This window comes from Artibeus jamaicensis, unplaced genomic scaffold (assembly GCF_021234435.1).
Source record: "Artibeus jamaicensis isolate MK-2021 breed Jamaican fruit bat unplaced genomic scaffold, CSHL_Jam_final scaffold_847, whole genome shotgun sequence".
In the NCBI taxonomy this organism is placed as follows: domain Eukaryota; kingdom Metazoa; phylum Chordata; class Mammalia; order Chiroptera; family Phyllostomidae; genus Artibeus; species Artibeus jamaicensis.
In genome coordinates this window covers 2,678,539-2,702,686 of record NW_026522057.1, presented here as the reverse complement: position 1 = coordinate 2,702,686, position 24,148 = coordinate 2,678,539, and the positions used below count along the sequence as shown (strand labels likewise).

Here is a 24,148-nt window from a genome sequence, read left to right as displayed (position 1 = left end):
TCTGGTGGAGCTGTGGTCAGGACCACCCAAGCAGTAGGGAGACCCGTGTTTTCTTGGGCAGAAGGGTGAGGTTGATTTCATTAGAGCCTCAGGACTGACACCTTATCCCCACCACACAGCTCTGGCTCCTACCTAGACTCTGAGGGACTTCGTCACCAGGATGACTTTGACGTGTCTCTGCTTGTCTGTCACTGTGCTGCACCCTTTGAGGAACAAGGAGAGGCTGAGCGGCATGTCCTGCGGTCAGCAGATTCTCTACTTTGAATGTGCCCATTGCCCTGCCTGCCCCCTGCCCTCACCCTGTGTGTCTCCTGCTGTGACCATCACACTCTTTCCCCCTCGGCACCCCAGGCTACAGTTCTTCGTGGTGCTCACCAGCCAACGAGAGCTCTTCCCCAGACTAACTGCTGACGTGCGCCGGTTCCGGAAGCCACCCAGACTACCCCCTGAGCCAGAGGTTCCTGGGAGCTCAGCTCGTAGCCCTAGGGAGGGCTCAGGGGTTGGTCTGGCCCCTGGACCAGCTCCTCTGTTCCCCCCGCTGGCTGCAGAGGTGGGCGTGGCTCGGGCACGGCTGGCTCAGCTGGTCCGGCTAGCTGGAGGGCACTGCCGCAGGGACACCCTCTGGAAGCGCCTCTTCTTGCTGGAGCCACCAGGGCCTGATCGGCTGCGGCTCGGGGGGCGCTTGGCCCTGGCTGAGCTGGAGGAGCTTCTGGAAGCGGTCCATGCCAAGTCCATTGGGGACATTGACCCCCAGCTGGTGAGGAACTGTGTGTGGGTCGGAAGGGGCTGGGATGGATGTTAGGAATCCATGGGCAGCCAGGGCGGAGGGTGCAAGGTGGCTTGGGACAGCAGACCCAGGCCTGTGCGCCCTCCCCCAGGACTGCTTCCTGTCTATGACGGTCTCCTGGTACCAGAACCTGATCAAGGTTCTCCTGAGCCGCTTTCCCCAGAGCTGTCGCCATTTCCAGAGCCCAGACTTGGGAACTCAGTATCTGGTAAGTTCCCTTGATCCACCCCCACCCCAAAACAGGAGGCTCACCAGAAATCCTCATCAGAGAATGATGGGTGTCCACTTCAGGTAACCCAGCCCAATCAAATAAGCTCTGCTTGGGGGGGAGGCTTCAATGGACGAGCCTGCGGATACATGTGTAGAAAAACAAAAGGCAAACAAAAAAGACACGCACTCTGAGCCGTGGCATGTGACTCGCTCACGGAGAACCACCTGGAGCTCCGCCTCCAAGGCTCACACAAACACAAACCTTCCTTGGCTAGAGCTCCTGAGGACCAAGTTCTGGAACCTCCTCAGTGGTTGCTCTTGGAGGCTGCCGTCCCAGCAAGGACCTCTTGGGCTTTAAAGCTTTATTACCCCCAAACTGTGGCTTCACACCAGCAGCATCAGCACCACCTGGGCCCTCACCAAAGTGCACTCTCGGGCCCCACTCCAGACCCACTGGCTCAGAGTCTGCGCTTCAGCCAGGTCCCCAGGTGGAGGGTGGAAGTGCTGCTGGGAAGGACAGGTAGAGAGAAAAGACCTGTGGGGACAGGCACACACACGGGGCGCTTCAGAGAGACGAGAGAGATGGGCCCAACGAGAGCAGTGGTCCAGGAAAGGAGACACTCGGGAGAAGACTTCACAGGAAAAAGCAGGAGCTGGTTCGTGGTGATGTAACCTAGTGCTTGTAGGAGTGGGAAGGCCGCGGCAGCAGGGGGTTGGGGAAGAGCGAGGTGATGCGTCTGAGGCTTACGAGGACCTTCTAGGACCACAGTTCAGAAGGTTTGTGTGGATGTCAGGGATTGGCACTCAGGAGGGGGCGGTCTGGGCAGCACCCGTGTGAACAGGGGCCACTGTAGCCTTGGGAGAGGAAGAAATCACCCAGGGAGACTACGAAGCTGAGCATGAGCAATAGATAGGGGATGGTTGCAGGAGAGGCCAGAGACACAAGACCTGGGACAGGACAGGAGGCGAAGAGGGGTCCTGTCAAGGGTGGAGAACTCTCCTTCCGTGTTGGGGTTGGTTCAGTGCCAACTTTGTGCACGGCCTCTAGATAGACGGCTTTGGGAACCTTCCCGATCAAGCCCCGCTTCCCTTCACTGTGGCCAGGCTGGCCAGGCTGGCCAGGGGCCAGTGTGGATGGGGGCGGAGGTTCCGTTTGGAGAGGCGGCTCCGGGCGATTGTGCAGCGCAGGTGGGGTGGGCATGGGGATGGAGGTGGTGCTGCTCCCCACGGCCCGCCCACTCCCAGGACGCCCTCCAGGACGGGCCGTGCTTCCTCAGGGAGCCAGCCTCACTCCCCATCTTGCTGTGCCTTTTGCTGCAGGTTGTGCTAAACCAGAAGTTCACTGACTGTTTCGTGCTAGTGTTTCTGGATTCCCACTTGGGAAAGACGGTAAGAACACGGGGTGAGAGGTTTTATGTTGGCCTGGTGGGAGGCTGCGCCCCAAACGCCCTACCCCATAGTCTGCTGAGGTTGGGGAGCCTTCCCTACCTTCCTCTCACCAGCGTACCCCACTGTGTCCCCACAGTCTCTGACAGTGGTTTTCCGAGAGCCCTTCCCAGTGCAGCCCCAGGACAGTGAGAGCCCTCCTGCCCAGCTGGTCTCCACCTACCACCACCTCGAGTCGGTCATCAACACAGCCTGCTTCACCCTCTGGACCCGCCTCCTCTGAGGGACAGACTGCTGGTGTCACTGTTCCTTGGATCGTGGGTCTGTACGGTCACCCACTTGAAGCAGAACCAACCAGCCCTTCTGTGCCCCAGCACAAGCCTGGATGCTGAGGGACACCAGAGGGTCTATGACCACATCTGGGGGGCCTGCAGCCCCAGCCTGGCAGCAGAGGTAGCTGTCCCCAGAACACAGCTGCTGACCAACCCGGGGCTCTGGAGGGTTGGTCAGCCCCTGAGGTTCCCATCTCCTCTGGGGTCCCTGGGCCCTTCCAGAAGGAGACTCCTCCTTCCTGCTCACCTGGTGCAGTCCCAGGAATTCTTCCACCTGGCAGCAAGCACTCACCCACATTCCTCTGCCTGGATGCTGCTCCAAGTCACCGCCTCCCACCTTGAGCTCTCTGGTCTTGGCTTCCCCTGGGATATTCCTCCTGGACATGGCCCCCGAGACAGGACCCCTTGGTCCCAGTCCCTGCTCTGCCTCTGGTGCACCTGTGAGCATGGGCGAGTCCCTTTGCTTCTGGACCCTGTGTCTCATGAGGAGACACCTATACGTGAGGGGGGGGAACTCGGATCCCTCCTGTCTCACAGCAGTGCTGCGGACTGGAGGACTTGAGTGTGAGCTGTGTCCCTTCTCAACAGGAGGGAAGTGGTCCCAAGAAAGTGAAGGGTCAGACACTGTGTGTCCCCCCTGCCCCCAATAACGTACACATATGAACACATTCAACAGGTTGTCTTTAATTCAGAGGATGCTCAGCTCACTGTCGCAGAGACGTGGGTGGGCAGCAGGGCCTCACGGGCCAGCCTGGGGGCGGCCCCGCCTGTCCCAGTAGGAACGTAGCCAACTCAAGCCCTCTACTGTGTCTCCTGAGGGGAGAAGGTGGCATCCCAACCCGTGAGGAAAACAGCCTTTGTCCAATACCTGGCCCTCCTGTCCTCCCCTCCCCGGGGCCAGGCCTGGAGCCTTAGCCCACCCTCACCTTGAGGCTGGTACTCGCAACCTACAAAGCCTTTGTAGCCTTCATCTTCCAGCAGTTGGAATAAATAGGGGAAGTTCAGCTCTCCAGGGCTGCCAGGGTCCCCCCGGCCTGGGACCTGTGCCACCTGCACATGCCCTGGGGATGGATACAGGCAGATGGGAGGCCCAGGCTCCAGCTGAGGGGCAGGGGCTCGGAAGGGTAGGAGGGCAAGGGAGGCAGCACAGCAGACAAGGAGCGAGCCAAGAAAGGGCCCCTCTCACCAACGGTGGGCAGGAACTCCCGGATGTTCCCCGTCAGGTTCCCATCCATGATCTGCCAGTGGAATATGTCCTGGGCAGAGATTCTCAGTCAGCGCCCACCACTGTTCCCAGACTTGGAGGCCACGGGCCCTCTAAGAAGCTCCTCTTTTTCCACATACCATTTGTAACTGGAGGTTGGGTCTTCCAACCTTCTGCAAGATGGCTGCCGCTGGGAGAGAAACCAGGAGGGGGCTGTGACACTCAAGGAGAGCACAAGAATCAAAGGGACGACGGGAGGTGGCACAGGGCCGGGGGTCCTACCCTGGTGGGGCGACTCCAGGAAGTACTGGGGGTCAGTGAGGCGGGTGTTAATGGGCTCCAGCAGTCCCACGAGGTTCTCCTAGCACCGTGTTGGGTCTGTGAATAGAGCTCCTCCCCCGGGGTTTGTCCTCATCTCAGTTACCAGTCAAGCCCCTCACTGGCCCCTCAGACCCGAACCAGTGCCCAGCCTGGTGCCTGGCTGCCCTCCACACTGTGCACGCCCCTCCACAACACACTCAGACACACGTGTGTCTGTTTTATTGTCACCTCACCTGAGCCAAAACCCCAGCGGCATGCCTCAGGTTCTCCAGAAAAACGGTCTCCATCTCACCCCTGACTGCTGCGCGTTCAGTGCCCTGTGGAACTCGGCCGGCCATCAGGTGAATCCTGTGGGGAAGTGGGACTGGAGGGGGCTATGGAGTCGGTCCCAGAAGCAAGACCTTCGCCCCCTTGACCCCCCCAGTGTGCCCCTCTTTTAGCTGCCCTTGGCCCACACCAGCCCTTCTGTCCCCACACCCCACGTCTCCAGTCCATACCACCCGGCCTGAAGCTCAGGCCGCACCCTTTCCACAGCCTTCCTGCGGGTCAACCCATCCTCATCTTCCTGTCTCAGAAACCTCAGTCCTGTACTTCCAACCTCGGCCTATAAACATGCTCAAGTCTCACCTTTTATAAATTTTGACCCTTACCCTTCTCAAGAATTCTATGCTGTTTGTCTCTACTTCTTGCATCTGTTTCTTAGCTTCTCGTCTGATTTCATACCCCCACCTCCACCAAAAATGACCCCTTGTTGTCATTTCCTGCTCAGGCTGTCTGACCTGCAGGAGTGGACACTGCTTGATCAGCCCCACTTCGAGCTCCCACCTCCGTGATCACTCCCTGATCTTTCTCAGCTGTGTCCAACCCCGACAATCGACCTCTTGAACTCTGCTGAACACACCGAGCTTCCTCTTGCCTCTGGCCAGTGCACCCCTGCCTGGAATGCTCCTTACATCAAGCTAATGATGCCCACTCCTTAAGACCCAGTTCAACATCAGTACCTGTAGGAAGCTTTCTCTGATTTGAGACAGCTAGGTGCCTGCCTGCTCTGCGCCCACCGCCTGCATGAATTGACCCAACCTCAAATAGATCCCTCCTCTGTCTTCTGTTTACTGTGCTGTCTCCCTGGTCAGACTGAGCTCCCAGCATGGGATCCCAGCAGGAGAGAAGCATGCAAGAGTTGCCAACTGAGAATGACACACAAATAAAATACGGAAGGCAATTTACAAAGGGTCAGGACTGCAGGGGTGGAGAAGTGCCAGTGGGCTCAGACTTCTAAGCCTCACGCCTGGCATCCTCATTGCCCACACCCCGAACCACATGCGGCAGGGTCTTGGGTCGTCAAGAGGAGGAGGGAAGGACAAAAATACCTGGGACAGCCTAGAGCCTTGGCGTACAGCACAGCCTGCTCCAGCCCCTCTCTGAAGGCCGCCTGCCTCCCGGGAACGGCCCCCAGCCCCATTTCCCCCTTCTCTCGATCTCCTGCCGAGAAAGAGAATGGACCTCAGCTCCCTGCTCGGTCCTCCCAGCCCCCAACGCCCCGCCTCGGGCCCCACGGCGCACCCGGAGGCGTGTTGATGAGCACCAGCTGCAGCCCTGCTTCTCGCGCCCTGCACGCCAGCGCCTCCGGTGGCTCTGCGTAGGGCCAGGCGACCTCGGCGGCCTCGAAGCCCGCGCTCCCCGCCGCCCGCAACCGTGCAGGGAGACCGGAGAGCTCCGGGAACAACCAGGACACATTGGCGGAGAAGCGTAGCGGAGCCATAACCTGCTAGGGACCCGGGGCGCAGAGCAAAGTCCACTGGGGCCGGAAGGCGGAAGGGGCGGAGCGCCGGCGAGGGCGCGGCCGGGACTCGCGGAGGTGCCCTCGGCCGGCCGTGCGGGGGCGCGCTGGCGCCGCGAGTCTGGGTCCCGGGCTCTCCGCAGGGCTCCTCTGGTGAGAACGGCAATGTGTTGTGAAAACCCTGGCCAGTCCAGAAAAGTAAAATATTTCAAAAGAGGAGAAAGGCAAGTGCGGGAGAGACGAGGGGGCCGAGCGAAGGCAACGCGGCCGGGTCACTGGCAGGGAGAAAGTGGGGAGCTCGCGGGCCCGTTTGGCTGAGGCAGCGCTGACAAGTAAGAGCCGGGCTGCCTCCAGGGCCCAGTTGAAATGCAGAATAGGACTTTAACATATACTTAGTATTTTTCTTCATTATGAAAATCGTATCTGTTCATTACGGAACATTTGAAAGTTTATGACCAAATAAAGAACATTTAAATCACCAGTTATCGCACCACTCACCCATTAACTTTCTTACACATTAGAAAATAAACGTGCAGGGTTTTTTCTTAGAATTTTTTTTATCATGCTGTATATGTGGTTTTATGGCCTACTTTTTATTTAATATAATTTTGTGAGCATTTCTCATGCTAAAAATAAAAATTCAGCTTAGTAAATTTGAACTAATTGACTTTATCCAACAATTCCTGAATCAGACAACGTTTCATCTAGCAAGCAGAGAGCTACCCAGAAGGGCTCCGCAAGATGGAAGGCTTTTATAGAAAGGAGAGTGGGGCAAGGAAGTGTTGACCCAGAGAAAAATATACCTGCCAAAAAGGACTGAGCGTTAAATGGGCCCAAATTCACAACCAGAGACTAGCAGTCATTGTTTGCTTTCGGCTGCATTTCAAAGCGTTGTGCTTCCCTCACCTAAGTCAGCCCTTAGAAGAGAGCTCCTAGGGGAGAAATTAAACCAATAGAACTGACATTTTTTTCCATCCAATCTTTGCTACCCAATCAGAGTGGCTCCATTCCATCCAATCAGGATAGTGCTTTTTGGGCCAAACTAATGATATGGAGTCCTCATTTCCATGTGCAAGGACCAATCCTGGACTTGGGGCCAAAACTCTTTATAAACCAGCTCCCCTGCCATGGATGTGGGGCGCACTTGCAGTTTCCCTCTGCTGTGCTGCGGCACCAGGACCGTGATGCAGAGGCCGTTTCCTGACTGAGTGGGCCCAGCCACAGCTGAGCTCTTTCCTAATTGAGCTGTTTTCACTGAAAAAAAGTCTTCCCCTTCGCCACACCCCAAACTGGAAACTCCTGTTGGCACCGAATGGCTGGTGATGATCTTCCATGATCTTCCGTTGACAACAGTCATTAGCAGAAGGAAAATGAAAGTTCACTGGAGGAAAGTAAGTATTCAGGGTGATCACGACTTATTGACTGAGTTGTAGCCTTTTCCATTGGCTGGCCTTGTTGCTGGGCAAGCAGAAAAATCTTCCTCCATCCAGAGTAGTAAAGTAAATACACCTTCCTCTTGGAGATGCAAGGTAGGTCTTTTCCTGGCACCAGGAAAAGTTGAGGTTTCCTTAATTTGTACGCGTGTGTTCTTCAGTGTTCAAAATCATTGCATTAGTTGCTCATTGTTCCTCACCTAGACAACCCACAATTATCTTACAGAATTGAATGTCTGTTGATGGAGATGAGGGTTTTCAATGTGTGTGCACACCATAAAAGCACTTTAACGCACCTCTCAGTACTGTCTCTGAATTGTTTTCTTCAGTTCTGTTTGTGCAGATGTCCATTACAGTGTTTGCCACATCAGCTGTTTAGATCAATGAGGGACCACATGTATGCCGGTGGTCCCATAAGAATATAATGGATTATAGTCAAAAAGTTAGCTTGCAATGTTGAAAGAAAATTCTGGACCCGACAAGGAAGTTGCAGTTACTGCTAGCTAGTTCCCCATGATATGAGGAGGCTCAGCATTCTGTCCACCCACCATGTGCCCTCCTGAAGCTGGGGCCTGGAGTTGGCAAGGGAGCAAAGGGAGAGGGCTGAGGAGAGGGAGAGCTGAGAGCCCACCGCCCGTCCACGCTTGTCCACACGGCCCCTGCACTCAGTGTGCACAGGTACTTGTGTGCACAAACTCACTTCCCTTCCCTCCATTTCCCTCCACCTTTCCTTCCTCCCAGTCCCAGTTCTCTCTCCCCTCCCCCTCTGATTGGGCACATTCCTAAGGATGGAATTACATGGTAAAAAAAAAAAAAAAGGAACATGTTTAAATTCTTCATGGCTGTGCTAAATTGCTTTTTAAAAGTGTTGAATGTTTATACTTAAGCAGTGCATGAGTGGAAGTCATCCTGGTCTGTTTTCTGTGCTAGCTTTGACAGAAGGAAGCTCTAAGTGGGAGCAGTAGGAGCACCCAAATTCCACTGTCTTCTGTCACTGCTTCCATTTCCAGCCAGGCCTCCCAGGCACCTAGAGCCCAGGTTCATCTCAGAGCGAATCCCAATGCTTGGCAGGTCCCATCTCAGCTCTGCCTCTAAGAACAGGCTGCCGCCAGCTATTGCGATCACCTGATTTTGTGCCCATCCGAAGCTGGCATTACACTTGGCACTTTGACTTGTCCTAGGACATGTTTCTTGGGCGCAGTCCAATCAGGATGTGAAGTCAATCCAAACATCAGCGTGTATACAGTCCAATGTTGACTGTGCCGAGTAATATCTAAGGGAAGTAATACTTTACTATAAATCTCTGAGTAAGAAAATTCTAAGACTTTAAAGAACCTTCATCTTCTGGGGCTTGTAACGGGGACAAAATTCCCAGCCCCCAGTGGTTCACTCCTTCTTTGCCCGTACATTCTTTAGGGCAGCAGAAATGGTATATGAACTAGATGTGCATGACTCATTTGCCTTTAATTCCCTTAAAACACCTTCACGTAATATATCAAAATAAATACAAAAGCCCTGGCTGGTGTGGCTCAGTGGATTGGGTGCCAGTGCTGATTCGAATCCCAGTCAGGGAACGTGCCTGGGTTTGGGGCATGTTCCCCCAGTCGGGGGCGTGCAAGAGGCAACCGATGGATGTTCTTGCACATCAAGGTTTTCCTCCCTCCCTTCATGCTCTCTAAAAATAAATAAATAAATTCTTCAAAAAATAAGTAAATAAATACAAAAGGAGAACAATGCCCATGACTGTCTATACCTTAAGCCACTTTGCAACATAGTCCTTATACTAAGCCGTTATTACCCATCTCGATGCTTTGCATTTAACTCTTAACCAAAGAATTTGCACAGGTATGACAATTAATCAAGGTAGCAATAATATATACATAGTCACATGGACAATGGCTAAAACTTGAGTGTACAGTTGAGTTTCATTTGATCACTGGATTGCACTTGCAGATGCGGTAAAAAAAATATTATAACCCATGTGAAATGAGAATAAAAACCTCAATGAAATTCCATTCTGTGCCTCCCAGATTGACAAAAATCTACAAGACAGATAATATCAAATATCAGATAGGATGGGAAACAAGTAGAACATGTATTTATTGCAAATGGAGTGTAAATCACTTCAACCACTTTCGGAAAAACATGAGGCATTATCTCTTACAGCCAAACATTCACACACCCTTGATCCAGCCACTCCTTTCTTAGGTGTATTCTCTGGGTAAACTCTTGCACAAGCACACCAGCAGACGAGGTCAGCGACACTCACAGCAGCACTGTTTATGCAGCAAAAAGATGGAACTGACCCACATCGTACACAGATGAGCTGCGGCGTAGCCGTACGTTGCTGTACACCAACGTGAAGAGCAAGCTGGTGGCTTGAAAAAGAAAGTCAAGTTTGCTTTTGTATTAGAATAATACACAAAGAGCTTAGTGAAGTTGGGGTCAAACTGAAAACATCGGTGTGAACACCTCAGATGGATAAATCTCAGAAACAGAATCTTGAATGAAAGAATCGAGTCACAGAGGGACATATGCAGTATGATTCCATTTCTGTTAAGTCAAAAGCGGGGAAAACCAAACAATATCTTGTGTAAGACATTTGTAAGACACCCACATTGATAACACTATGAAGAAGAGAAAGGGAATAATCACAGCATTCAGGGTGACAGGGACCTCTGCAGGGGTGGGCTTGGGTGACACTAGAAACTTCTGAAGGGACGGTCACCCCCTTTCTCTTCCACTGGATGATGTGGTCATGTGTCTTCATTTATCACTGTTCTTTGCATCTGACATCTTATAAATGCCCATTTGTATCTGTTTCATATTTAATAAATTTTTTAAACCTTCTGTATGCATTACTACCACCTGTTAGCACATTTTATGTTGATATTCTTGTTGTAGTATCATAATCTCAAGGTTTTCCCACAGAGTCAGCTTGTTTGTATTAAACTGTAATTATCCCATGTTAGGTTCAACATGCCGCCGCCCAGCCTGGCGTTCTTAGATCGTACTCTCTGCCCTGTGGAACCTATGGTAGGTGGCCTGAAAAATGGCCCCCAATGATCTTGTGTCCCCTCCCTGCAGATGTGCACTGGACCCAGCAACTCATTTCTAACAATAGCACACCACACAGGTGGTGCAACATCACCTCGGAGATTGGTTACAAAAAGGCGCCAGGTCCTGGCTTGGGCACCCCCTCTCACTCTTTCGCTCACTTGCCCTGAGAAAAACCAACTGCCATATTGTGAGCTGCCCTATTGTTAGGCCTGCTGTTCGAGGGACTGATGTCTCTGGCCAGCAGCCAGCAAGCACCTGAGGCTTGCCGGCAGCCGCGGGAGTGAGCTTGGAAGCAGATCTGCTCCTGCCGAGCTTCAAGGTGGTTGTGCCCTGGCCACCACCGCGGCTGCAGCCTTGTGACAGACCAGGTTTGAGTCGGAGCCACACCTGACTTCTGACCCTCAGAAACTCTTCGACAGTAAATGTTTCTTGTTTCAGGCCACTAAGTTTTGGGGTAATTTGTTAGCAGCAATAGTAACTAATAGAGGATGTTTCTTCTTCTGGGTGCAGTTTCCTTGTTTGGGGGGACCACGTCACTTTCACCACCTCTTCACCCACAGGTGTGATGACTGCTGCCGTCTTCTTAGATGGTCTGTCTTCAGGGACACAGCGGTTGGTCCGTGAGTGGCCACCTGACCCTCGATGGACCAACCACGGCACCTGTTACAGGCATTGTAGGTTGCCTGCCCGACGTCCGTTTTCTCCTTTCTCCTTCCTAATAGAACCACACCTCTTCAGGACAGTCAGCCAGAGAAAATGAAGCTCACGTACAAGTGAAGTGGCAGAGAAACCCTGGGAGAGGCATGGCCTTCAGCACCTGGAGCCTCTGTGAGGGAACCAGCCACGCCGGCCTTCACAGCCTCATCTTAACTCCCAAAACGAGACGCGCCAGAGCTGCCTTGCTTTTCCCATCTCAAGATCCAGCATTGTGCACATTTCAAGAAACCGTGAGTTCTCTTGGTAAAAAAAACAGTGTGAAGATCTGGGCCCTAGGCACTGGGGCTATGTTTTTATATCATTTCATGAATTTGTATAATTCCATATAGCTTGTAGGGGCAGGGTGAGTGACCCCACAGTCACTTAGGGATTTCAGTGTCTAAGAGGAAGGCTTTCTCTTTGAAAGTCAGTTTATGCTGATGTGTTTTATTTCCCCAGTCTTCATCAAGTGCTTTTCTACCTTGCTCTAATACAAGACCATTTTCATTCCTGTTTACCTATCTTTTCTTGAGCTACCAGTCTTTTTATCATTTTTATACAGCATGTTCAAATCAGACTTTATATATTATGTTATATATTTTCACATCCAACCATGCATTCAGTTATAGCTGCCTAGATTTGAGAATATCAACATTCAAGTGTCATCCTTTTTTTTTTTTTTTTTTTGAGCCATTGAGCCTGCATTTCCAAGCTTTGGAATTTAACTCTCCTACTTTACTCAGTCTTCCCAGTAGTAGTCCATATCACGTGGATTCCTAAGAGCTTGTAACTGTGTCAAAGAGGAAACTAAATCTCTGGTTAAATTTCTCTTTCATAGGTTTCTATTGTATCCAAGCGTGTCATAGAGGGATACCTGTGTCACACCTGCATTAGGGCTCTGTGACTAACCCTTTGGCACACTGAAATGAAGCTGTCCCATGCACAGGGCATTGAATAACGTCATCACACGAAACAGCAGAGTCCCTTTACGGCATTGTGCTTGTGTGAGTGGTCATCTGTGTTCTTGGGAGGATATTATGATATTCGCTCTCCGTGTTATACACCCTTATCTTTAAAGAGCAGTGCCTGTAACTGATGCTTTATCTTCAGTTTCTGCCCTGTTACCGGGGGGTTGGATCCCATCCAGAAACTCCTCTCGTGCCCCTCCCTTCCATATGCAGGCTGTTCAGTAACTCAAGAAGGCTCTTGCAGCCTTAACTAATGGAGTGTTAACTAATTAATACCCATCCACATGCAAACTTTAAACTTAGTTAAATACAACCCGTGTAGTATAACTCAAAGGGTGTGAATATTCAAAAAGTTGGATTTGTTTTTAACATTTGGAATTTTGAAAAATCTCAGTAACCCTGACGATAGAATCTTCTTCCCTTGTTTAATTTTTATGCTTGTGAATTCAACTGATGAGGTTGCACATATATATATTTGCACATATATATATATTACTTTTTACGTATAGTGATATATATAGGAAGTCTTTCTTTGGGAAAAAAACCTATGTAAACTCAGTGTACCTCACTGTTCTTTCTCGCTTGCTTTGGCCACTCTTTTAACTTCAGCTTATGCCAGGCTATGAAGATTGTGTTGTTCCCCGGCTGGTGGACAACAAGATTGTTCCAACTTGTCACCCTTGGGAACAGCAAGCATCCCTGCCTACGGCATTCCATGTGTGTGTACAAATATGAACATTGCTCCGCATTCTATCCCTAGAAGTGGACTCACTGGGCCAAAGAATGTGCACAAAGTTCTAGCTCACTGCTGAGTCACCCTTCAAAAGCCTTTATCAATTTACATTTCTTTTTTTTTTTAATTTTTCCTTATCTTTTAGAGAGGAGGTAAGGGAGGGAGAGAAAGAGTGTGAGGAACATTGGTTGGCTGCCCACCCCAGCATGTGCCCCAGCTCAACGAGGAATTGAACCTGCTGCCTGCAGCTCTGCAGGACCAACTGCCCGAGCCACGCCGGTCACGGCGTCAGTTCATGTGTCTGCTAACGGTCTGAGTGCCTGTTTCCTGACGTCATCATCAGCACTGGGTAACATCAGACTTTTGACATTTTTGCCAATCCTAAGGGAAAAAAAAAACATGTATACAAGCAAATTCTTGATTATAATTGAGGTTGAACATTTTTCCAAATGTTTATTTGCCAGGAACATTCCCTCTTTTGTGAATTGCTTGTTTGTAGCCTTTGTCCACTTCTCAATTGGATCCTTAGTGTTTTAATTACTCACTTTGTCAGTGCTCCTCATAGAAATTCTGGATATTAAATCTTTGGCTGTTTTTGCTCCTCTTAGGTTTCATGTAAAGTGTTGCAGGGGTGCCGCCTCCCTGCCAAGCCTTATGTCCCCTCCTGGGGGTAGGTCCGCCCTCCCGCGTGGAAGGCTCCTGGCCTCCTGCCCCATCTTCTCGGTCTCTCCCAAGGGGAAGAGAGTGACTCAGCTCATGGGTCACTTCGGCAGAAAGAAGGAGCCAAAACGCTCAGTCCCATCCTCCCTCCTTTCGGTGAAAAAGCTCACATCCTCCTCTAGTCCTCCCTGCGGTCAGTTTCACAGGGGCAGACCCTCACAGGGCCGACCCCAGGCATGAAACGTGAGCAAACCTGCTTGCCTAGCAGACCTCAGCCATACTGTTCAGGGTCAGTTGTACTGGTAATAAAAGTAATATTTGCATCTGCATCTGCCACAGTCCTGTGTCTATCTTGTAATAGGTCCTTGCGTCAGAGTCCAAACAGAAACAGATGGTGCGCTCAAATTAGAATAAGTCAGATTTAATAAAGGGGCTATTGACGGAGGTTTTGCGCAGGGCGTAGGGAGATAAATGGGATAGTGCAGCAACCTGGGGCTGGTAGCAGCAGAGCTTGTGCCAGGCCTACAAGGATGAAGGGGTGGGGGCGTGGCTCCTGAAATCCAGGGGAGGGCCCTGTGGAGCTAGCTGCCCTCAGGTGAAAGACACAGGCCTCCTGCAAAGAGGGAGCCTGAGAACAAAATACCCTGACCTTTCTCTCCTTCCCTTCTCTAATCTGCTCCCCACTAGATAAACCCAGCAGAGCCAGAGGACAAGAGAACCCACTGATGTAATCAGTGTAGATCCATCTACTTGGACAAGAGAGCAAAGAAGGAGAGGGATCTGGGGGGACAAACAGAATCTCTCCGGCATGGTTCACCTCTTCCCTTCCTCACTATACACGGTCACCTTCATCTGGGCAAAAAACTCACGTCCACATCAACAGGATGTGCAAAGTCCCACTGGTTTCATTTTATCCCTCGGCAATCTCGATTTGGCATAATCCCTCCTGAAATCTGAAGCTTTACTATCAGCTGAAGAGTTGGGGAAAAGTGAGAAGAGGTGCAGTGGGCAGAATTTGGAGATGGCATCCCCAAATTCCTGCCCACCGGTGGACACACACCTACTCTCTGTTACTCAATCCAACGCTAAGCTAGGACTGAAGGAATTCCGCAGTTGTAATTCAGGTCCCAAATCAGTTATGAAAGGGAGATTATCCTGGGTGAGCCTGACCCAATCAGGTGAGCCCTTAAAAGGGCCAAGGCTCTACCTGACGAGAGAGATTTGAATTTAGTGCATGAGAAATTCTCCACTGTTAGTTGTGAAGAGGGAGAAGGAATACGGGAGACCATCAAAGAGCAAAGGCCTGGTCCGGTGGCCGCAGGGAGCTGAATGCTGCTACACCACGTGAGCCTGAAAGAGGGCGCTGAACTCCAGAGGAGAAGGCAGCCAACCCCTTATTTTCAGCCTTTTGACACTTTGAGTAGAGCACCCAACTGTGCATGCTGGGCCTGGACTTCTGACCTGCAGAACCGAGCTACACCGTAGATGTGGTTTTAAGCCGCTAAATTTGTCATATTTGGTCAAAGAGCAATAGAAACCAATACCAGAGACAAAAAGCATCATAAAACATAGCTGTGAAGGTCCCCGTCTTGTGGCTGGTCATGGGGCCTAAACTGGTGATCACATCTGTCTTCTTCCCTCGCTCACTCCAAGCCCCCGTTGTCCTTAGATGAGGGTTCTTGACCTGCTGGAGTGACTCAGACCTCCCTTCCTACTGGATGTGAGTCTTTGGTGGTCTAGCCACTGACTTCTCAATTTCCCGTCCCTCAAAGCTTTAGGGCAAGAGAGGGCTCAGAGGTGCCCTGAACAAAGGCCTTCTCCCCCCCCCCCCCCCGCCCCCCCCCCCAGGTGCAGCAGCCACACAATTTCCCCTGCTGATCAGGATCAGTGACCCTGCCAAGCTGAGAACGTCTGTTTGTTTAGCGGTGCGAGAACCCTAAAACGAGCAGGGTAAATCTCAGCTTCCAGTTAGGAACCGGGACCATGTGTCCCAATGGAAGCATTGCTACTGTGGACACTAGAAACTTCAGACTCACGGAGCTCAGGTTTCAAGGATGGAAACAAAAAAGCTTTCCGGTGAATGACAAGGGGGAACAGTGAGAGGGGCCACTCCTAGCCCTGGTCCTTTGTTCTCGGACACATGCGCCTCCGCTCTCAGGGAGGTGGCACCGCACACTGACCGCTGGTTTCAAGCAGGTGCTGTTTGCAGGGTGTTGTCCTCCTGCTGGCTCTGTAACTGAGCCTTCACTAACCCACTTCACCATTCTCTCAAGCTCCTTGATTCTAGATGATAAGCCACATGGTGATACCAGCGGATTCCATGGGGACGAGCCTGCTGCCACCCTCCTTACGCTGTAAATGGTGTCCCATTGTCAGAGGGGATGTTGCATTTGATACCACGGTGAAGGATACGTCGTTCTGCGAGTCTACGACGATGCTGGAAGGAGCACTTCAAGCGGGAGCACCAATAACTGAGTATGTGTTTATCCTGTGGGAACGAAGCACGGCTCCCTCCAAGAGGGAGGGGTCCAAGGTCGCGTCCCTCCCACCCCAGCGTGTCTCTTTCTTCCTGGTGCGAAATACAAGAGATAGCAGCTTGTATCTCACTTCAGAAAGATGCCCCAGACCACTGAGCCCCTAGAAACCTCACTTATATGGCAGGCCCCTCAGCCTCAGGCACACATGTATCTTACAAAGGCATCCAGAGAGCTAGGCACTTCCCACTCACCAGGTCCCCTTAGCCTAATACCCTCTATGTAGTGAGCCAGGGTGTCCTGTAGGGTATGGAAGGTCAAGGTCCCCTCACACGATATTATGACATCGAGGAGGAGGCTCGACGTTGTCCTGGTGCACGATGGTAAAGGTGTTATACTTGCCCTGCTGTGTAAATGCAAATTTACACAGATAGTCATGGAAAGAAAACGGTTTCCAGGTCCAAAGCTGAACGCCAGGTGCCGTAAGCTGTGTTGAGTTCCCACAGTTATGCACCTGAGTTGTGACTGGCACCACTGCCTGACTAAGCCTGCGTAGGTTTGCTGTCTTTCTCCACTCGCCATCCGTCTGTCGCACTAGTGAGAGAGGTCAAGTGAGGTGGGGATGGGGAAGAAATCGCCGCCTTTGCCTTTCTCAAGTGTTTGATGGTAGCACTAATTGCTGTAATTTTTCCCAGGATTGAAGTTTTATTGCTTTCGACTTCCTTTCTCGGTATGATGGGGCGGAAGCAAGGGGGTCATTTCAGCAGCTTCCCCTTTGACCTTCTCATCATGGAGCCTTCACTGCATGGGTGAAAGAATCAATGTAAGAATTCTGCCAGTTATTAAGTGCCTTTCTCTTCACCATATATTCTGGGAGTGGGAAAAAATACAGGGTGGGTACACGACCCCATGGACACTGCGTTAGACAGACGTGGGCTTGGTCTCCATACATCACCAACTTTCATAAGTCCCCAGTCTCACTGCTGGATCACGGTGACCCTTTGGGACCCTGGGGTCAGAGGGAATTCAGAGCTGCCATCTATTAACCTCGGGAGGATCCGGTATGTCCCCTTCTCCAGGGCATAGTCACCCTGGCAAACGGCTGCAGGTATTTCGGGGAAGACGCAGCATCTGTGAGCACACGGCAGGATGCTTCCTCACTGGAGGGTCCCCAAGTCTGTGGACCGACTTAATTAGGTCTGGGAATTGGACCGGAGGCCATGAATACCCCGTCCAGCTTCTACCCAGAAACTTAGAAATTTCCATCTGCTTTTGGCGAGCAGCACCTTCATAGGCTGCCCAGCAATTTTCATTCCTAGAAATCTTTCCTCCAGTTCCCTAGGGATCAAGGTACTCTGGCTGTCATTCTGATTCCGTGGCATCCTCTGAGCCTACCTCGTCTTCGACAGCTAAGCGTGGCCACCTTGACTTTCCTGCCCTGGCATCCCACTGTTCCCACTGAGATCAAGGGACCCAGATCCCCTGCATCACCCCCAGTTGTCATCGCCAGTCTAGGGACAATAGTCACAGCAAGCTTTCCGAGCACTTCTTAATGCCTTAGTGAGGGAGTGTCCTCTAGGCCATCCCAGGGGCTTTGGTCAGGGAGAAGTGAACAGGCTTACACAGTGCAGTTCTCAAAGTGCGGAGGTTCTGATACCTCTGCTGTAGAAGAGGCTTCTCCAACTTCCATGTGCATGCAGATCACCTGGGGATGTTTGGAAGCACAGAATCGGATTCAGGAAGTCTGAGGTAGGGCCCAGCATTCCTCATTTTCCAACAAGCTCCCATTCGATGCCAGTGCTTCTGATCTGAGACCACAGCCCTGAGCAACAATGCCGTGGAGGAGGGTGCCTGGAGACTCAGTAAATGAAAATATAATGGAGTGGTTCGACTAAATCAGTGGTTCTTGAACTTCAGCTGGTTTCAGAACCACCCAGAGAGCTTATTAAACATGGGTCTCTGGCCCTTCCTCCCAGGGTCCATGATTCTGTAGACCTGAGGCAGGGCCCAAGCATTTGAATTCCCAACACGTTCGGCAGCGGATGCTCTTGGCCCAGGGACCACACCTTGAGAACCACTTGTCTAATGTCCTTGTAAGCCACTCCCACACATTTCCCTTAGATTCTTCACTCCACACCTGGGCAAGGTTTTGTAACTCTTTAAGCACATCGACCATCTTCTTCTGGAGCTGGCCTTTTAGTGATGATGAGAGGCAAGGAGTGGACCTAAGGAGAACTGGCCTTGGCTTATAAGGCAACTGCCCTGAGCGAAGTTATTGTCAGGCTTTGATGCAGAGGAGAGCTCGTTCCTGCAGCCAGCGCAAGAGGCCTGGAGCCAATGTGGAGGGTCAGAATCCTCAGCTGTCTCATCTGGCCCTTGGGCATCAGGCATCCCCCACCGTTTCTCAGAGTTCCACCTTTCCCACCAGCAACCTTGCCTGGGTGAAAGAGCTTGGCAGAGTTAAGCACTGAATTGGAGCTATAAACCTCCAACTCTTACACTCAGACCCTGGGCCTGGTTCTTAGCCACATTCGCTCTGAAATTAGCAGAAACAAGGGACTTCTTCAGTGCCACCGTGGAGGTATGCTGGTTCTCCATGTGTCTTTTAAATTGTATTTCCATGGGTTTCATTATCTCTTTTTCCCTATGTATGCTTTCCCTATGTGGCAAAAAGAATCCGGTTGGTTCCAATATTTTATAACCACTGTTGTTGCCATGGCAATTAAATGTCAGAGCCACTTGATCCCTTCCTGCCTCCATCTGCATCTCATCACGTGCTGCCACCATGGATGACTTGAGTAATGATAATGCCGCCACATTCCCTGGATTTCCCATTTCCTGCTTCTCCCCAGCAAGGGTATCGCTGCGTTCCTCAAATATATGGGCAACTGAATTCTAGAATCCCATTTTGAGAGAGTATTTCCTGATTCCACAATAACTGTATTAGTCTGAGTCCAAATAGGAAACAGATGGCACACTAACGTTAGTTTAACTCAAGGAGGGTTTTATGAAGACTATTTATTAAGGCTTCGGTAGCGTATGGGGGACATGCAAGGGAGAATGTGGTGATCCAGAACCAGTAACGGCTGAGCTATTCCATATCAGTGTCCCTCTGCCTGAAGAGATGCACAGAGGGAGTGGTTTCTGGAATCCTGAAAGAAATCTCTATAGGGTGAGCCAGTAGAGAGAAAGCAATGGTTTAGGGTCAAAGAACATGGTCGGCCCGAGTGAACTTCTAAGGGAGATGCCTTGCTGGGGTTATTCATGGCCAAACCCAACAAGAAGCCCGCAGGAAAAGAATCCATCAATATAGTCCATGCAGATCCCCCAGGCAAGGAGCGGGGTGCAAAATGGTAGAGAGCAGGTCTGGGCAGCTGAATGGCCTCCTAATTTTTTTCTGACACTCTTATAGTTTAGTTTTCTTTACATTTTTAAAAAAGATTTTGTTTATTTATTTTTAGAGAGAAAGAAAGGGAAGGAGAAAGAGAGGGAGAGAAACATCAATGTGTTGTTGCCTCTCATGTGCCCCCCATTGGGAATCTGGCCTGCAACCTAGGCATGTGCCCTGCCTGGGAATCAAACTGGTGACCCTTTGGTTCCCAGCCCATGCTCAATCTACTGAGCTACACCAGCCAGGGAAGTTTTCTTTACATTTAAATCTACTGTTTTGTCCTTTGTTTCATACTTGTCTCATCAAGTTTTTGTTCCTTTATTTCTCTTTTCTTCCCTCCTGTGGGAGTAATTGTTTTTATTTTTTCATTTCCTCTCTTATGTTGTTAATTTCACACTTTCTTATTCTTCTAGTGGTTACCACAAAAATTGAATACATCTCCTTACATCAGTGTAAACTCATGTTTAGCTTTATATAGATATAGATGGTTACATATACAAACATATTTATAAGTATTTATATAGACACACATACATGTGTATGTACATAGGCTAATATACACACATACTTATTTGCTCCATCAGCTGAGAGGGTTTGGAAGGAGTGACACCCCATTAGCAAGAAGCACACCTGGCACCCAGACTTTGGCTTCTAATACCATTTCAAAATCAAAGAGACTAGGGCTCCTTGGAGAAATGGCTGACTAAAGTCGGGAAAGAAAATATACAAGATAAGCCTATATCAGGTTAAAGTTCCAGAAAGTGAAAAGGTGCTTTTTAAAAAAAGATGAGGGGATGTCAAAAGGATGCAGGAATCAAATGAAGAGGTCATAGTGGCCAAGCTGGAACAATTTGAGCAAAATAATAATAGGTAAAATGGTACTAGATTATGACCCAAAGTATAAAATATCCACGAGTCTATGCTGATGTAAATAAGTGAATAAGTAAATTGGGGAGAAGAGAAAAATGTCCCTTGCACAAAAATTCTACATAATTTACATAGATATTCCACCTTTAAGGAGGTAGAAGTTAACTCCCACTCCTTAAGTATGAATCATACATAGTCGTTCTCTTCCCAAAAAAAAATACAGTATGGAAAGGAGGAAAAGAGTAATTTCATGGTGGGGAAACTTGATGAACATTACCTTAGCCAGAAAACCATGGTTAACCTCAACCATGACATTGATAAGTCATGTTGATGGTAGTTTCCTCTTGACATGTGAAAAAAAACGAGACTTGACCGTTGTGTTTCTCCACTCCAAAACAGACAATTCCAATCTAACCATGAGGGAAAAAAAGACAAATCTCCATCAAGGGTCATTTTATAAAACACTTGACCAGTTCTCCTCAGAACCCACAAGAGTTTAACTCCATTGACCTCTCCCTCCCCACATTTGGTGGAGTTTTTGTTATTCATTTTATCTCTACAACTGCTTAAATTCTAGAAGACATGATTACTATCATTTTAAGCAATCGATGTCCTTTTAAACACATACTATACATGTGTGTATGTGAGGCATGTATTTGTTTATCTTACCCTTACCAGTGTTTTACATCTCTTCCTGCGTTGCTGTGCTTCCGTCCTAGACCATTCCATTCAGCCTGACGCCCTCTTTAATTGTGGTGACGGTGACGTCAGAACCTATTAAATCATGCACATCATTTAAAGACCCCCCGAAACGTTTCCTTAGGTTGGTTGGTGATCACACCTTCCAGCCACCCCTTCCCCCTGCCTCATCCCTAGCAACCACTGATCTCTTTTCTTGTCACTGAAGATTTTTCTTTTGCATATTCTAGAATTTTCTATAAAAAGAATGATATTGTGTGTACTCTTTTGGTCTGGCTTCTTTCAGCAGAATCCTGCTGTGCGCCTCGCTCCGTGCACACCGATAGCTCGTTCTTCTCTCTGCTAACCAGTGTTCCATCGTATGGATCACCACCGTTCGTTTGTTCGTTCACCTCCTTCACCTCCTTATGGACTTCGGGTTGTTTTCAGTTTTTTTGTATTGCGAACAAAGCTGGTATAAACACTAGTACAAGTGTTTGAATGGATATGTATTTGCTTTTCTCTAATGTAAACACCGAAGACTGGAATGGCTGGATTATGTGGTAGGTGTGTGTTTAACTTTTTAAGAAACTGCCAAACTGTCCTTCGAGGTGTCTGTACCGCAGCTCATTTCCCATCAGCGGTGTGTGAGAGTTTCCTGTGCTCCACTTTGTCATGAACACTTAATGTGGTCGGTGGGTCTTTTTAAATTTTAGCCCTTCCAGCGAGTGTGCAATGCTGTTGTTGTGGCTTTGATTTGCATTTCCCTAATGACTGCTGAGATGAGTGTTTCTTATGCTCAACCTTTGGCGGCTTCTTTAGTTACTTGAAGGAAATGGCTTTGTTCTTGTTTGTCCAGAAATACCTTTATTTTGCCCTCACTTTTGAAAGTAAATCCCGCTAAGCAGATAATTAAACGATAGTCCCTTTCTCCCAGCACTTTGCAGATAATATTCTCCCATCTTTTGACTTCCGTTGTGACTGCTGAAAAGAGAGCCTTTGGTCTAATTCTAGACCCCTTGGCATGGTCTGCTTCTCTCTCCTTCTCCTGTTTATCCTGTTTGGAAATCGCTTGTCTTTCTGAATCTCTGGCTGGTCATCGGTATCTCTGATCTGCTTCGGAAATTCGCACCCATAATCTCTGAATATTGCAGCTCCTGCTCCCTTCTAGAATATTCCTAATAAGGTTTATGTAAGATCTTCTCATTTGCTCCTCCCTCCCTCTGAATCTTTCACATTTTCACTATATTTGCCTCCTCTTGATGTGAGCTGGGTACTTTCCTAGGTTCATCTTCCCTTTCCACTTGCATATAATCTACCCTTCAACCCTTCTATTTTTCCACTTTGTTTTTAATTTCCAGGAGTTCTGTTTGGTTTCCCTTTCAACTCATCTAGTCCTTCTTAAAGGTATGTTGCTCCCTTGTCAATTTTTTAAATTTATTTATTTTTATTGATTATGACATTACAGTTGTTCTATTCCCCCCTTCATTCCCCTCCACCCTACCCCCATCCCCACCATTACCCCCCCTTTAGTTTATGACCATGGGTCTCAAGTCCTTTAGATTCTATATTTCCCATACTATGCCCCCATCTATTTTCTATCTACCATCCGTGCTACTTATTTTCTGTACCTTCTCCATGTCAAATTTTTGATGTCTTTCATATTCTTTAAACATATTAACAACATGTCTTATGTTTTGTATATGATCATTCTAGTAACTATCTTCTGGGCGGGCCTGACTCCGCTGGGCATCGTTTCTGCTGATTCGCACACAGGGTGCTCCATTGCCTTCTGTTTGAGGAGCGGATACATGGACTCACAGTCTCTGGACACTTATCTGTGGGAATTGACGCCTGGGTGAAAATGGGTTCTTCCTAGGAAAAAAAATCTCTCATTTGCTTCTGCTAGGCAATTGGGGGCCACTATAAACCCAGAATCACTTAACTAAACTTTAGGCTTGAGCCGTTTTTTTGTTTTTTTTTTTAATGCACAGTTAGGAGGCATCACTTCCAAGTGAGCACAACCCCAGATTTCAAGACACGTGTCATCATTGTCTTTTCCGCTGTTGGCATTTTTCCAGGTCATCCACAGGGAATCCCAGCTTTCTGCTGAGGGTTCCAACACAATGTCCCTACCCCTTCAGGCCTCAAGTTTCAATTCCTGTCCTCTGCATTTTGCTAAGCCACCAGCGACAGACAGTTATCCCCACGCAAACACCAGCTCCAGCTGGAATTTTTCTGAAATGGAAGTTTCTTCTTGTTTCTGATCATTTCCATTCCTTTTCTGACAACATTGCCATGCCTTTAAAAAGAAAAATGCTTTTTGTATTTCATCCAGCATTTTAAATGCTTTATTCTAAGAAGGTTTCTCCAGACAGCAGGCAGTAGGTTATTTACATTTTTTACCCATCTGGAGTTTATTTTTATACATGGTATGAGGCAGAGGTCTAAGGACTCTTAATATCATTTTCAGGGTTTCTCATTTTTTTCTCAGAAGTGGTATCTTTAAATCAACTTTTAAAACAATGTTTCCTCCCTATTTTCTGTTGCTCATTGCCAGCTGGATGTCTAAAAGTGTCATGGAAACCTACTTTTAAGTGATATATCCAAAATAAAAACTATAATATTTCTGGTTCCTTTAGTGGCTCTGGGTTTTTTACTCCTGTGTATTGCTTTATGAAAAAAAAATCTCAAAATCTATATAATGAAGTATTTTTCTAACAATCCAATTTTATCATTTGATCAGAGGCAAAAGGCAGCTAGGTTTTCTGACATACAGATGAAGAAAGTTTGGGTCAACAGCATTTTGCATTAAAAATCATAAATTTGAAAGAAGAAAGAATTCATAACTTTAGATTCTCAAAACTAGAAATCGTGCTGGGATATAATTTAAAATCAGTTTACAGACCAAGTCAATTTTCTCTCAGCCAAATTCAAACCAGTGGATGGAAAACAGGATGTTCCAAAATGATCTAACCCGTGTTTTCCATAAATTTTCATGTAAATGGAGAGAACACACTGCTCACACCTTTCACAGACTGACAGACAGACGTTAGAGAAAGAATATCTGTTGCAGTTTTCACAGCATAAATTTATATTTTCTTTTTTACTTTATTTATTTATATTAATTATATTATATTGATTATGCTGTTACAGTTGTCTCCATTT

The 24,148-nt window shown here is 48.8% G+C and overlaps 2 protein-coding genes across 5 annotated transcripts in view; one reads left to right on the top strand and one right to left on the bottom strand.

Moving 5' to 3' along the window:
- The window catches only part of SZT2 (SZT2 subunit of KICSTOR complex), a 51,479-nt gene extending 48,091 nt beyond the window's left edge, over positions 1–3,388 (top strand). For all 3 annotated transcript variants that reach the window (XM_037149278.2, XM_053660303.1, XM_053660304.1), the window contains 5 exons: positions 120–242; positions 352–757; positions 879–995; positions 2,318–2,386; positions 2,523–3,388. In XM_037149278.2, coding sequence (XP_037005173.2) covers positions 120–242; positions 352–757; positions 879–995; positions 2,318–2,386; positions 2,523–2,666 — 859 coding nt within the window. In that variant the 3' untranslated portion in view covers positions 2,667–3,388. The remainder of the gene's footprint in view (positions 1–119; positions 243–351; positions 758–878; positions 996–2,317; positions 2,387–2,522) is intronic.
- On the bottom strand, positions 3,379–6,051 carry HYI (hydroxypyruvate isomerase (putative)). 2 transcript variants are annotated; one of them, XM_037149276.2, is made up of 8 exons: positions 5,804–6,051; positions 5,611–5,722; positions 4,474–4,588; positions 4,202–4,280; positions 4,060–4,109; positions 3,902–3,971; positions 3,642–3,776; positions 3,379–3,528 (listed from the first exon to the last, which is right to left on the bottom strand). In XM_037149276.2, exons 1-8 carry the CDS (start codon positions 6,000–6,002, stop codon positions 3,455–3,457), a joined length of 834 nt encoding a protein of 277 aa, XP_037005171.2. In that variant the 5' UTR covers positions 6,003–6,051; the 3' UTR covers positions 3,379–3,454. The 2 variants fall into 2 exon arrangements, with proteins under 2 accessions (XP_037005171.2, XP_037005172.2); XM_037149277.2 differs by lacking the exon at positions 5,611–5,722 and having other exon boundaries at positions 4,474–4,604.
- Between the last annotated feature and the right edge of the window lie 18,097 nt (positions 6,052–24,148).

What these genes read in the sequence shown, in the direction of transcription:
- HYI (XM_037149276.2), bottom strand. Translation starts at nt 6,002, where the DNA reads ATGGCTCCGCTACGCTTCTCCGCCAATGTGTCCTGGTTGTTCCCGGAG. An exon ending in CCAACCTCCAGTTACAAATG is followed by an intron (nt 3,972 to 4,059) that starts GTATGTGGAAAA and finishes ATCTCTGCCCAG; the next exon opens with GACATATTCCACTGGCAGAT. An exon ending in GGAGTTCCTGCCCACCGTTG is followed by an intron (nt 3,777 to 3,901) that starts GTGAGAGGGGCC and finishes ATCCATCCCCAG; the next exon opens with GGCATGTGCAGGTGGCACAG.